The sequence below is a fragment of the Malus domestica genome, chromosome 06 (assembly GCF_042453785.1).
Source record: "Malus domestica chromosome 06, GDT2T_hap1".
In the NCBI taxonomy this organism is placed as follows: Eukaryota; Viridiplantae; Streptophyta; class Magnoliopsida; order Rosales; family Rosaceae; genus Malus; species Malus domestica.
In genome coordinates this window covers 26,740,262-26,753,703 of record NC_091666.1, presented here as the reverse complement: position 1 = coordinate 26,753,703, position 13,442 = coordinate 26,740,262, and the positions used below count along the sequence as shown (strand labels likewise).

At 36.1% G+C, this 13,442-nt stretch overlaps 1 protein-coding gene across 1 annotated transcript; it reads left to right on the top strand.

Moving 5' to 3' along the window:
* Positions 1–3,437: 3,437 nt before the first annotated feature.
* LOC108171655 (uncharacterized) lies at positions 3,438–10,446 on the top strand. Its single transcript, XM_029103808.2, has 3 exons — positions 3,438–3,897; positions 4,881–5,091; positions 5,486–10,446. The coding sequence occupies exons 1-3, from the start codon at positions 3,736–3,738 to the stop codon at positions 10,285–10,287; spliced, it is 5,175 nt and encodes a 1,724-aa protein (XP_028959641.2). The 5' UTR covers positions 3,438–3,735; the 3' UTR covers positions 10,288–10,446.
* The last annotated feature ends 2,996 nt before the right edge of the window (positions 10,447–13,442 follow it).

The following is a 13,442-nucleotide window of genomic DNA, read 5'->3' as shown; positions in this document are numbered from 1 at the left end:
GAGAGTCCTTCGCTGGTACCCAATTGCCTCCCACGTCGATCTCACGCTCTGCCCAGGAGTCCCGGACGCCTCCCTCGCCACCGTTCAAATGCCTGCAAGTCCAGCCTCCTTTCGATAGATCTTTCGCGGTCGAATTGCTTTTTCGGAACTGGGTTACTGAGTTTGGCTGCCAATTGCAAGAATCTGGTGGAGATCGACCTGTCAAACGCCACTGAGCTCAGAGACTCCGCGGCGGCGGAGAACATTCAAATGCCTACAATTCATCTTCGTTATTCTTTTTTCCTTTGTTTTTAGTTTTTAATTATACAAAAAAACTTGTTTTTTATTAATTAAATATTTTTAATTCTTATAATAATATTTAATTAAATTTGTATGACCCAGTTATGTGATATGTCAATACATAACAGAATTTTTGACAAATTTTTAACAGAATGATCACATTAATTTGTAACATTTATTTTTAAAAACTACGTTGATTTTTAATTTTAATAATTATCTTGATAAAATAAATCAATTTCAAAAACCATTATGATAAAAGTTCTTTGAATAAAGAAAAGTTGTGGAAAGGCGTCTAGGTTCCTCAAAGACTAAAGTCTATGGAGACTAAGTGGTCGAATCAGCTTCCAAGCTGATGCAATCAGCCATGCTTTTCGTACAAATCCCACCACTAAATATTTACACCTACATGTTTCCTTTCCTTTTCACTTTCTTATTTTACGAAAGTTTGAAAGAAAAAGAAACACAATTTGATCAGTCAATTGCATTGCTTAGCGTCTTTTTAAAGTCTTCGTTTTATCATTTTTTTGTTTGCATTGAATTATTGATCTTCCTAAAGCAGGTTCAATTGCGTATGTTAGTAAATAAAATATTGTTATATTATCATCCTCACAAAAACATAAATAAAATAACGAATGAAAATAAAATTATTAAGCATTTTAGGCAAAATAATTCGTAAGATTTGCACAACTCTTCATTTTAATTCCTCAGATTTGAAATTGGTAGAAGTAGTCATGAGTTTAGACTCAATGTTCACTTTTTCTTTAAGGGTAATGCTAGAAAGATTAAATTTATAGACTAAATTTGCAAACTAAATGATGTGTCATCAATAAGAATGAGCATGTTTATCAACTCTTAAGTAATAATCCAATCATCAATTGCCATGTCACTTAGTTTACAAAATTTAGTTTCTTTAACGTTACATTTTCTTTAAAATGAAATTCACAATTGAAATTGCAGTGTAACTAAACTACTGTTCACTTCTTCTTTCCTTCATTGAATAGTTTTACCTTTCATCCGTTTGCACTTTGCATTGAATCATTGATCTTCCTCAACCAGTTCTCTGTTAATAGAGCATCTCTAATGGAGATGTCAAATGTTAATTTGATGGCTGACGAGGCAATGTCATATTTTTTTCTTTCTCTAACTCATATGTTTTTTTTGTTATAAATAATATTTGTAAGACCCATTTTAAAAAGAAATAAATTAAAATAAATTTTCAAGATCTATAATTGATGTATTAATAGAACCTATACAATAAGATAAGGAAATTGTTATTAGCACTAAAAAAATCTCATTTAGCACTCCAAATTTTCTATAATTAGAAAGAAAAATAAACTCGTGAGGAGTGTAGAATGAGATTTTTGAAGTATTAATAATAGTTCCCTAAAATAATTAAAAAATGATTTGACATCATATTTTCTCATATGTCAATCCTATCAGTTAGAGTTTATTTCTACTTTCAAATTTGATTATATGACATTCTCTTTAGGATTGGACATCTCATTTGGAGATGTTTTGAAATAGTGTTATGTTCTAATTCTCACAAAAAAATAAGTGCATCCTTATTTCAAAATAATTAAAAAAATCCTTAAAAATAAAGGAATTATTATTAGAACTGAAAAAAAATTAAAGGAATTGTTATTCCAAAATTCTTATTTGTATTATGAACTTTTTATATTTAGAAAGAAATATACATTTGTTAAGTGCAAAATAAGATTTTAAGAGTTTTAATAATAGTTCCCGAAATTAATTGTGCATTCATTTTTTTTGTTAAATTAATTGTACACTCTTTAGACCATCTCCAACTCTTGGGCTAAAAGCCAAATTTTTTATCCCGGAAAATTTAGCTTTTAGCCCAGAAACATCTTTTCTGCTCCAACCCTTCTACCCTAAAATTTTAGCTCGGAATTATTAAAGAATGAAATTAGCCTAAATTTTTTTTCTTAAATCAATTTAAAAAAAACAAATATGTAGATTATTGTAAATTAATTTTATGAACATTTTAATCTTAAAAAATTTAAATTCCGATAAACATTTCGCATTTAGCCCGGGGGAAAAGCTGGGGGTATTTGGCCCAGAAATAGCATTTGACATTTAGCCTAAAATTTTTGCATGGGTTGGAGAGTGTTTGGGGGGGGGGTAATTTGGCTTTTAGCCCAGGGTTGGAGATGGTTTTATAAGAGTATCTATTTTAAATAAAAAAAAAAAATTTAGAGTGCATTATTAAAATTTCATTAACTGGTACCAAAATAGTAATACTAGGCTGACTAACTTTTTAGATCTAATTTACGAGAAATTTTAGTTGTGATGAGAACATAAGTGGTGTATCATGTGTTTTAATAGGAATGATGAGAAATTTTATTTTTTAAGGGGACACTTTGGATGCGGTCCCTAGCTATCAATATTCTTTGATTGAAACCTTGTTAGTTTTTAGTTTTTGATTGAGGTCCCTGATATTAATGTAATAATGTAAGTTACTATATTTTTTTAATTAAAAATTAAAAATTAAAAATTGTAATTGTTTATATTAATGAGATTTTAAATAAAACCCATAATTTAAGGGACTAAAAATAATAAAATATAAATTATACTCTCTATTATATTGTGTGTGTGTATATATATATATATATATGTATGGGTACATTAACCAAAATTAACAAAAAAAGTTATTGTACCAAAACATGGATACATTCTCAAATCAACGAAAAAGAATGTACCCATATAAGTTTAAACATGGATTAAAAAATTTGAATGGATTTTATATTAAAAAAAGGGTACATTTTACATATAACAAATTGATATATTTGAGAATGGGTACATTTAAAATTAAAAAAATTGAAAAATTATATGAATGGGTACATTTAAGATTAAAAAATTGAGAATCTTTTTATATATATAAAAAAAAAAAATAGGTACAAACTTAATTTAATTTAATTTTTTATTATTTTGGAAATGTTTGAATTGAAAATTAATTAGAAGTTTAATAGAGGTGTGAGTATTAAACCCTAAATTAATTACTAATTTTTATATTAAAAAATTATATAATAAACAAGTAAATTCATTATCACATTAATGCTAGGGACTTGAATCAAAATTTGAGAACTAATAAGGTCTTAGTCAATGAACAATAAAAACTAGGGACCGGATACTAATTTTTCCTTTTTTAAGTTACTAACTTTTTAGCACACAAATCTCATCATTTATATAGTGACACATGGTGTACAACTCGTGTACCGGTCACATTGAAAAATCTCTCCTAATTTACAAGCAAAGCACAATAACAACCTTTATACGTAAACATCATGTCCTTTCCAACCTCACCTCTTTCTGTTTACTCTCGTTTACTTGCTCTGTCAGACTCTGTCTGCTTGCTCTCTCTGTGACTTTATTCTGTTTTTCTCTCTGTAACTGAAAAGGTGGCTGTGCCTTTGTGATCGCCGGTCGACCGTACCGAAAATGGCGACGCCGAGAGAGCACATAGAAGAAATACGCAAAGGAAAGTTCTCCATCGGAGAAGAAAAACTCAACCCTTTGAATGAGGATTTTCACCAGGCTGTTAAGAATCTCTCTGCTGAACTCTACGCTAAGGATGTTCACTTCCTCATGGAACTCATCCAGGTTTCAATTCATTTTTTTAAATAAAATATATGTGTACGTTGGAATACGATCATGATGATCTCCGCTTTACTATGTGTGTATTTAATGTATGAAGGTGCACCATAGAAATGGTGTACTGATATACACTTGACCTATGATGTACGGATACTTTACTTCAGTAGCGTGTTCCATATTCAATAATTGTCGGATACTCTCGAATACTCATGGTACGCATCATGATCAACGGATACGACTTTGACTTAATAGATACACGCATCCCACGTTTGGGATACAAGTATCATACTTTTAGGATAAGTTTACATTTTCAGATAAGAAATTAAGAAGGTAAAAATTAATAGGAGACGGAGGTTTATATAAAATCTGATGAATACGAAGAGTTTGCCTCTAATTAAAACTATGAATACGACTCTCACACTTGTTCTATATATATCAAGTGAATTAGATTTCTAACTTTTCTTTTCCAACAAATCATTCGATTTGGATGATGAAATCGATTTGCTGTGTTATCAAAATATGTTCTAAATTATATATTATTGTATAATTTTAATTGCCTATCTCAGCATATCGTATGTTACATTTAGAGATTTTTCGTAGTGCCATGTTGTATTGTTTCGTATTGTCGTATCAGTCTAATAGCACTTAACCAAAGGGGGTAATAAGAAGTCTGACTTATCATTAGGATTATACCTTTCTATAAGGGACCAATAAGAGAAGTCTCATAACTCTCTGGATAAAGTACGATGAAGTCTATAAAATGAGTATTTATTCCTCCAGTCAAATCAATCCAACGTGAAATATATTTTCTCTTCTTCCCTTTGGTGTGTTATTTCTTTCTTGGCACTACCGCATAGTAATCAATAGTCTAAGGACATAAGAGATTGATCCTGTGATTTCCTACATGCTTGTGTGTTTGCGTATTACCTTAGACAGTAGCTATTTGAATATATGAACCAATGGTTAATAGTATACTACTTATTTTGCAGAATGCAGAAGATAATGAGTACCCAGAAGGGGTTGATCCATCACTTGAGTTTGTCATAACTTCCTGGGATATAACAGCCGCGGGGGCTCCTGCTACTTTAATTGTTTTCAACAATGAGAAGGGGTTTTCACCAAAGAACATTGAGTCCATTTGCAGTGTTGGACGTTCCACCAAGAAAGGCAACAGGAAGCGCGGTTACATTGGGGAGAAAGGTACGCTTGCAGTATATACGCGAGATGCTTCTATATATCTGCATGCCAGTCCTTTTCCTTTTGAGTTTATGACTACTAACCAAGTATCAATATTTTGTTATATAAATAAAATAGAGGGTTAGGTGATATTAGCCCTTCAGAGTAGTACAGTCTTGCCATTGCTGTTTATAAACAACAAGAAACTAAAGAAAAAGGACTTCTCAATCTTGACATGTAATTTATATCAAAGAATTATTTACTTTTATTGGAGTCATATAATAGTAATACCGCGTTGATATCATGCCTATCTCATGTTTCTTATGCGTTCTGAATTAAGTTTTTGTTGGCTGTTTGAATGTCTTGCTATTTTTTCGTTTTGCTAATTCGGCCAAATTTATGTTTATACACCATACAGGTATAGGGTTTAAAAGTGTGTTTCTCATCACTGCACACCCCTACATTTTCAGTAATGGTTATCAAATAAGGTTCAGTGAAGAGCCCTGTGTACACTGCAATGTTGGCTACATAGTTCCGGAATGGGTTGATGCAAATCCTACTCTTTTAGACATAAAAAAGATTTATGGTTCCGGTTCTGCCCTTCCAACCACAACACTGATCTTACCTTTGAAGGCAGACAAGTTCCAAGCTGTGAAGCAGCAGCTCTCTAGCATTCACCCTGAGGTTCTATTGTTTCTTTCAAAGATAAAGCGGCTCTCAATCCGCGAAGACAATGAGGATCCAAGGAAAAACAATGTAAGTGCAATTAAGATTGCAAGTGAGACTGAATTTGTGACGAGGAGGAACATTGATGCCCAATCCTACACCCTCCATTTGTCTGCAGAAGAAAATTGTGATGAGGTTGAAAAAGAGTGCAGCTATTATATGTGGAAGCAAAAGTTTCCTGTCAAGCAGGAATACCGAGTTGAACAGAGAAATGAGGTAGAAGAGTGGGTGATCACGCTTGCATTTCCAATTGGGAAACGCCTTCGTAGAGGAATGAACACATGTCCAGGTGTCTACGCCTTCCTACCAACGGAGATGGTGACAAACTTTCCCTTCATAATTCAAGCTGATTTTCTTCTTTCATCATCAAGGGAAACAATACTCCTCGACAACAAATGGAATATGGGGATTCTTGACTGTGTATCAACTACATTTGTCAATGCATTTATCGCGCTTGTTAGATCGATAGACGATGCTCCAGTGTCTAGTTTGCCTTATATGTTCCAGTTCCTGCCTGTCCATAGCTCTGCCTTTGAAGAACTGAATGTTGTTAGGGTGTCAATTAAAGCAAAACTTGTTGAAGAAAACATTGTACCTAGCGAGCCCCACAAGGAGCAGAAATTCTTTCACAAGCCTCGTGAAGTGGGTAGGTTAAGGCCGGATTTTTGGAATATTTTGAGGATGGCGAGGGATCAAGGGATAAGCTTGATTAATCTCTCTTCTCATGGAAAATATGTTCTGTCTTATGCATTTGACCAGGTGGAGTATGATCACATACTGAGTTTCCTTGGTGTTGAACCTGTAAACAGCGAATGGTATGCTAAATGCATCAAGGGGACTTTCGGTCTTGTAACTAGGGTGTCCGAAGACGTCTATTTGGAGCTTCTACTATTTATTTCTGATAACTGGCTGAATAAAATTTTCCAGACCAGCATCAAGAAAGTTCCACTAATAAAATGTTCAGGTTATGGAACCGAATCTTTGTGCCGCATAAGTGCAATCCAGAATGGTGAAAGTAAGGTTTGCGTATCCAGTGATTCTGATCATGTCTCATGGCTGATTGATTGGAATAAGGAGTTTCTACCTGCCGGAAGGCTTCTCTTTATGCCAAAAACCACACAGGAAGCTATCCAGTCTTGCTCTAGGAAAGGGGCATTGGAGAAATGGTTTTTAGATCAAGTTAAGGTTCGTTTCGTTAGTGTAAATGAATATGCAAAGGATCTCCTTGACAATTCACTTAATGAGCGGAAGCTTGTGATTGCATTTGCCCACTTCATGTATTTTTCCTGGTGCAGACATTATATCTCGACGAAGAAAGTTAATGAATTATGTGGAGATATGCCGCTAGTGGATAAGTATGGGAAAATCATCAGAACTAGGAAGAAGGTGATTGTGGATAAGTATGGGAACATCATTGAAAACAGGAAGGGGGTTATTGTGCCTGCCAATGGAAGCAAATGGGCAACACTGACTGATTCTAATTTGTGGAGGAAAGAAGGCTACGTTGAGTTAGGAGAAGATTATATGGCTGCAGACTGTTTTGCTGGTAACTGTACAATACAGGAGAACCTCCTAGGGTTCCTTAAAGTCCGTACTGCAGCTACGGACATTCCTTATATACCTGCTCCCAGTGATAGTATATCATCTTTATCTGCACCACTTACTAGGGAAAATGCATTCTTGCTTTTGGACTGGATTCGTCGTCTGGCGCATAAATATGTTTTCGTCTCACAGAATTTTGCGAAGTGCATAGAAGAAGGTGGTTGGCTGAAGGTTACTTTGAATGGCTCTCCTGGTTTTAGGCCACCTTCGCAGTCATTCCTACTTGAGTCATCATCAAGAAACATTTTGCAGAATGTCTCCGTGTTTGTTGATATCCCATTGGTTGATCAGAATTATTATGGTGAGAGGATTAATGAGTACAAGAAGGAGCTAAAAAGAATTGGAGTCAGATTTGAGTTTGGAGAAGCATGCGAGTATCTGGGGAAGCATTTGATGTCTCTTGCTGCTTCATCCACTTTAACCTGTGGCAATGTACTTTCTATACTCCGTTTCATCAAATATTTGAGGGACAACTGTTTTTCTTCTACTGATTTTATCTGTAGTATTAAAGAAGGTCAATGGCTTAAAACGTCCCTTGGCTTCAGGTCTCCGGTGGGTTCTGTTTTGTCGGACAAAGAGTGGATAGTTGCATCACAGATTAGTAACATTCCTTTCATTGATGGAAGATTTTATGGTGAAGAAATTTTTCAGTTCGAAAAAGAACTTGAGTTGCTTGGTGCGGTAGTCAAGTTCGGTGAAAGTTACCAGCTAATCATTGACAACCTAAAGTCACCTTCTTGCTTGACTTCTTGGACACCCGAGATTGTTCTATTCATGCTTGAATGCATGCATATTTCCAGTTCATCTGAGAAACTTGTCAGAGCGTTGAAAGAATCGAATTGCCTGAAGACAAACATTGGTTACAAGCGTCCAGAAGAATGTCTCCTGTTTGACCAGAATTCCGACTGGGGCTGCATTCTTCAGGTCTTTAGTGGTCTTCCATTGATTGATCACGTTTTCTATGGAGACAGGATATTTTCCTACAGAAATGAGTTGAAGAAAACTGGGGTGGTGGTTGATTTTGAGGACGCCACTAAAGTATTTGCTCAATATTTCAAGCGGTATGCATCATCGACTTCCATTACCAATGAAAATGTTGCTTCACTTCTGTTGTGTTACAGAAAGCTGAAGGGAACTCCCTTTAAATTTCCTAAAGATCTTGAGAGCTGCATTCGCCAGGAAAAATGGTTGCGCACTCGCCTTGGTGATTATAGATCTCCCAAAGATTGCATTCTCTTTGGTTCCAGTTGGGAATCTATCTCTCCGATGTGTCTTCTCCCATTCATTGATGATTCTGACAGTTTCTATGGCAAGAACATTCATGATTTTAAGGAAGAACTGAAGAGATTTGGGGTGGTTGTGGAATTCAAGGATGGAGTCAAGTTTGTGGAATCTTGTTTTTATATTCCCTTGAATCTGAGCCACATTTCTCCAGAAAATGCGCTAGCATTGCTGGAATGCTTGCAAATTTTATTGCAGGAGAAAGATTATTCCTTTCCTGAAGTGTTCTTAAAGAAAGTTTCTCAACCATGGTTGAAGACTTATGCTGGCTATAGGCCTCCCAACATGTGCTTGTTGTTTGATTCCAAGTTTGGCTCGTACGTAAAGCAGACTGATGGACCCTTCATTGATGAAGAATTTTATGGATCTAAAATTTTAATGTACAGGAACGAGCTTGCTGAAATAGGGGTGACTATTGAAGTGGAACAAGGGTGTTCTGTTATTGCTAACCATCTTGATCTTCATGATGAATTTTCGACCTTTGTTCGAGTATATAATTACTTGAGCCAGTTTAAGTGGGAGCCAGATAGTGAGGCTGGCCGAAAGATCTGGATTCCGAAAGGAAATAAAAATGGAGAGTGGGTTGGTGCAGATGAATGTGTTATAGACGACAAGGATGAGCTGTTTGGTTTGCAGTTAACTGTTTTGAAGAAACACTATGAGCGAAAATTGCTTAATTTCTTCTGTTGTGCATTTAGAGTACGATCCCAACCTTTGGTTGATGATTACTTGAAGCTTTGGAAAGTTTGGGAAAGTTCTAAAAGAGGATTGTCACATGATCAGTGCTGTAAGTTCTGGCTTTATGTTTCGAAACACTGGAATTTAAAGACGGAGAAAAGTCTTGCTGATGCCCTTTTGAAAGTACCAGTTTATTCAGGCTCCGGTGAAATCTTGTTGTCCAACAAGGAAGATGTTTTCATTGCCGATGACCTTCAGTTACAGTGTCTTTTCGAACAGTCTTCTCACTTGATATTTGCTTGGTACCCTCAGCCAAGCTTGGCTTCCTTGCCTCGAACTAAGCTGCTTGAAATGTACAAGAAAATTGGCGTTCGTGTTATTTCTGAATCTGTGCACAAGGAAGAACTTTCTCTTGCAAACGATGCTGAACTACAAATAATCCCAAGGGAAAGAGTGTTCGCAAAAGCACTTCTGAGGCTGATTCTTGGATTTCTTGCTGGTCCTCCCATTGAAATGGAAGTGGAGAAGAGACAAAAAGCTGTCCAAGGTCTTTTCAATGTTGCTGTATTGGAGACGCATGAACCAATCATTGTAAGTTATGATCTGCCTTTATCTTCTGGGAGAATTTTGAATGTTAGAGGCACACGTAAGATACGGTGGGACAGGAAGAATTCCAAATTCTTCATCCAGAAGATGGACAAATCAGGCGGACAAAAGAGTACCATTGAGTTTGCTACATATTTCGCCGAAGCAGTATCCGATTGTGTGCTGTGGGAGTGCACTGAACATATACCTGCACTTTTGGAGCTGATCAAGTGGGCGTTTGTGCTAGAATTCAATGAGGAAGCTGTTGATTTCTTGATGAAGTCGAAGAATCTGCAGATCTTCGTCGAGGATGCAGAGTTTCTGAATTCTGCCTACCCTTCTATCTAGTTATGTTTCTTTCAAGAATAATAGTCTCTCTCCGCAGATGACTTGAACTCTTATGCTGTTTTAGTTGTGTGGTTTTCTACCGTTGGATTCTCATGTTATTCTGAACAAGGGGAGTGCTTCTTTTTACCATATGATTTTATGCACCATGTTTTCTCATCATCCGGTTTTTCTCGGTTTCCTCCTCAAACTTGTTACTGTTGTCAATTTCCCTCTTGAATTCTAATTTTGACCGATTATTCCTAAACTTTTGTAATTAGTCACTTTCCCTCCTTTGTTGGACTTTGAAATTTTTTATTTAATCTCTCCCAAACCCTGCGTAAAGCGGGAGCCTTGTGCACTGGGTACGATCTTTTTTATTCTATCCATCTTGGTAACATGGACAGCAGTGAGAAATATGGGAGGGCAGAAACCCCTCACCAACACCCAAGACGCTGTTGCTTTCATTTTTTAGTCTTCCGATAGTAGGTTTACGACGGAGGACAAGGAAATGTCGTCGTCTTCACCTTCCTCTGTCTCCGATGCTCTTGGTTGGTCGGTGTCGGTGCGATTGGAGCTTTGGCACTCGTGGGTAGGCCTACTGCCTCTCTTGGAATCTCATTGATTCTGATCAGTACCTTCAGAAGTTGAAGACGCCGATGAGATTCAACGTTCTGATTCTCTTGGTACCAATGCTTGAGCTGCTTTCCATAAACTGATTCAAATATGTTCCCATTTTCTTGCTGTCCGAGAACTCCCTATCCATCTACTTGTTTTACATATTCAATTCTATGTTGTTTCACCAACCCATCCATCAAAGCTCAGAACTCTTCTATTGGCAGAGATTAGGTTTTGGTGAGGGATAAAATTACTTTTTTTGTTTTGTACATTTGTCTGATGTCTACGCGATCAAAGATGGATGAAAAATTCTACAATTTAATGATAGGGGAAAGTTGACTAATTATAAATGTTTACGAAATAATCGGTTAAAATTACAGTTTAGAGGCAAATTGATAGCGCGCCTTACAGGTTTGAGAAGAAAATCGACAAATATCGCATTCATAATAAGTGCGAAGAGGAAGAGGGAGCAGGTCCATTGGAAACTAATCAAAAGGAGAAAACAAAACGGCACAGATTCTCAAGCAAGACGAAAAGACTGATGGTTCATTCAAAGGAAACCTCCAATGGTGAAGTGGATCAAGGTGAATACTGATGGTTCATTCAAGTTTACAGGCTGTGCAGGTTATGGTGGTGTATTTTGTGATTCTCGAGTATTACTTTGGGTGCTTTTGCGTTGTCCACGAATTTTTCTAGTCCAATTGCAGCTGAGGTTCTTGCTGTAATTGAGGTTATTCAAGTAGCTTGGGTGCTTGAATGACATCACATTTGGTTGGAGACGGACTCAACTATTGTGATTCACTACTTAAACCCTCTAGTTCTATTATTCCTTGGTATTTGCGTGTTGATTGAAGCAACTGTCTATGGCAGATTAAGCATATGTGTGTTTTTGTTTCCCATATCTTTCGCGAGGTAAACTGTGTGGCCGATGTCTTAACTAACTTTAGTGCAAATCACGATGCATATTACTGGTGGTCTAACATTTCTTCATGTACAACTTCTGCTTATATTCATGATCTTTCTGCTTCTACCAACTATCGTTTCAAATGATTCTTATCATATGTTTTCTTTGTAAGTGGGGTTAATTTTTTATTCCCCTCTTGTATTACTTGCTATATTTTTTCCATCAACGAGCGAGGTTTGCCTTTATATCCCCCTCATTTGTATTTAGAAATAAGACTATGGGTCCATTAAAAAAATAAAAGCTAATCCTTGCATTAATTGAAACTAATGATCAGTATCAACAAACTACTTCTATCTGTCTCAAATATAAATCAACTCTTACCCTTCCTCTTTCTTTGATGATTTAAAAAAATAATTCAACCATTAACCGCCACAACATGTGATCTACAAAATATGATTTTAAAATATAGTTTGCTTAGCATTTTCTATTATGAGAATTTATGACTGTGTCGACGACATCAACGTGGAAGTTTTTTGTCAGAATCTTTCTCAAACCATGTTGGTCACGAACTGTTAGATGACTGAGAGCCAATAAATGTTCGGTGGTATAGGGCCGAACAATTTAATTTTTTTCAATTTTATTCCTTCTTGTTGGGCTATCTGCTGCCGAACATCTTTGTGGTTGGTTTGGTTGAGAACAACTCGCAGTAGAACTTGAAGATGTCTGGCTTAGTGGGGTTGAAGAAAATAAAAGTGGGGTTCAATTTGTATGTGATCTAAGTTCTTTTAGTGCACAAATGGTCATTACAGAGATTCTTAAGTAGAACCATTCATTTTTTAACTAGTAATTTATTTGGCGTTTCTATAACTTCTGAAGAATACAAAGAGAAAACAATGTTATGAAAATAATTCAGCGATCATACAACTGTACAATCAGTTAACCGTAGAAGGTTAAAAAAAACAGATGACAAAATATGGTTCATAAATTCATATGATAAAAGAAGCAAATCCACTTGTTCAGAATAACATGAGAATCCAAAGGTAAAAAACCACACAACCAGAATAGCATAACATAGAGTTGAAGTCATCTGCTGAGAGAGACCATTATTTTTTATAGAAACATACGAAGACCTGCAAATTCTTTGACTTCAAGAAATCAACATCTTCCTCATTGAATTATAGCACAAATGCCAACCTGATCAGCTCCGAAAGTGCAGATATATGTTCAGTGAACTCCCACAGCACACACTCGGATATTGCTTCAGCTATTTACGTAGCAAACTCAATGGTCCTCTTCTGTCGACTAGATTTGTCTGTCTTCTGGATGAAGAATTTGGAATTCTCCCTGTCCCACCATATCTTTCATGTGCCCCTCACATTTAAAACTTCCCCAGAAAGATTGTGGCATATCATAAATTACAGTGATTGGTTCAGGTGTCTCCACAACAGCAACGTCTACAAGACCTTGGACAGCTTTCCGCCTCTTCTCCACTTCCATTTCAATGGAGGACCAGCAAGAAATCCACAAATCAGCCTCAGCAGCGCTTTTCCAAACAATCTTTCCCTTGGGATTATTTGTAGTCCAGCATCATTTGCAAGAGAAACTTCTTCCTTCCGCACAGGTTCTGAAATAGTGCGAACACCAATTTTCTTGTAGA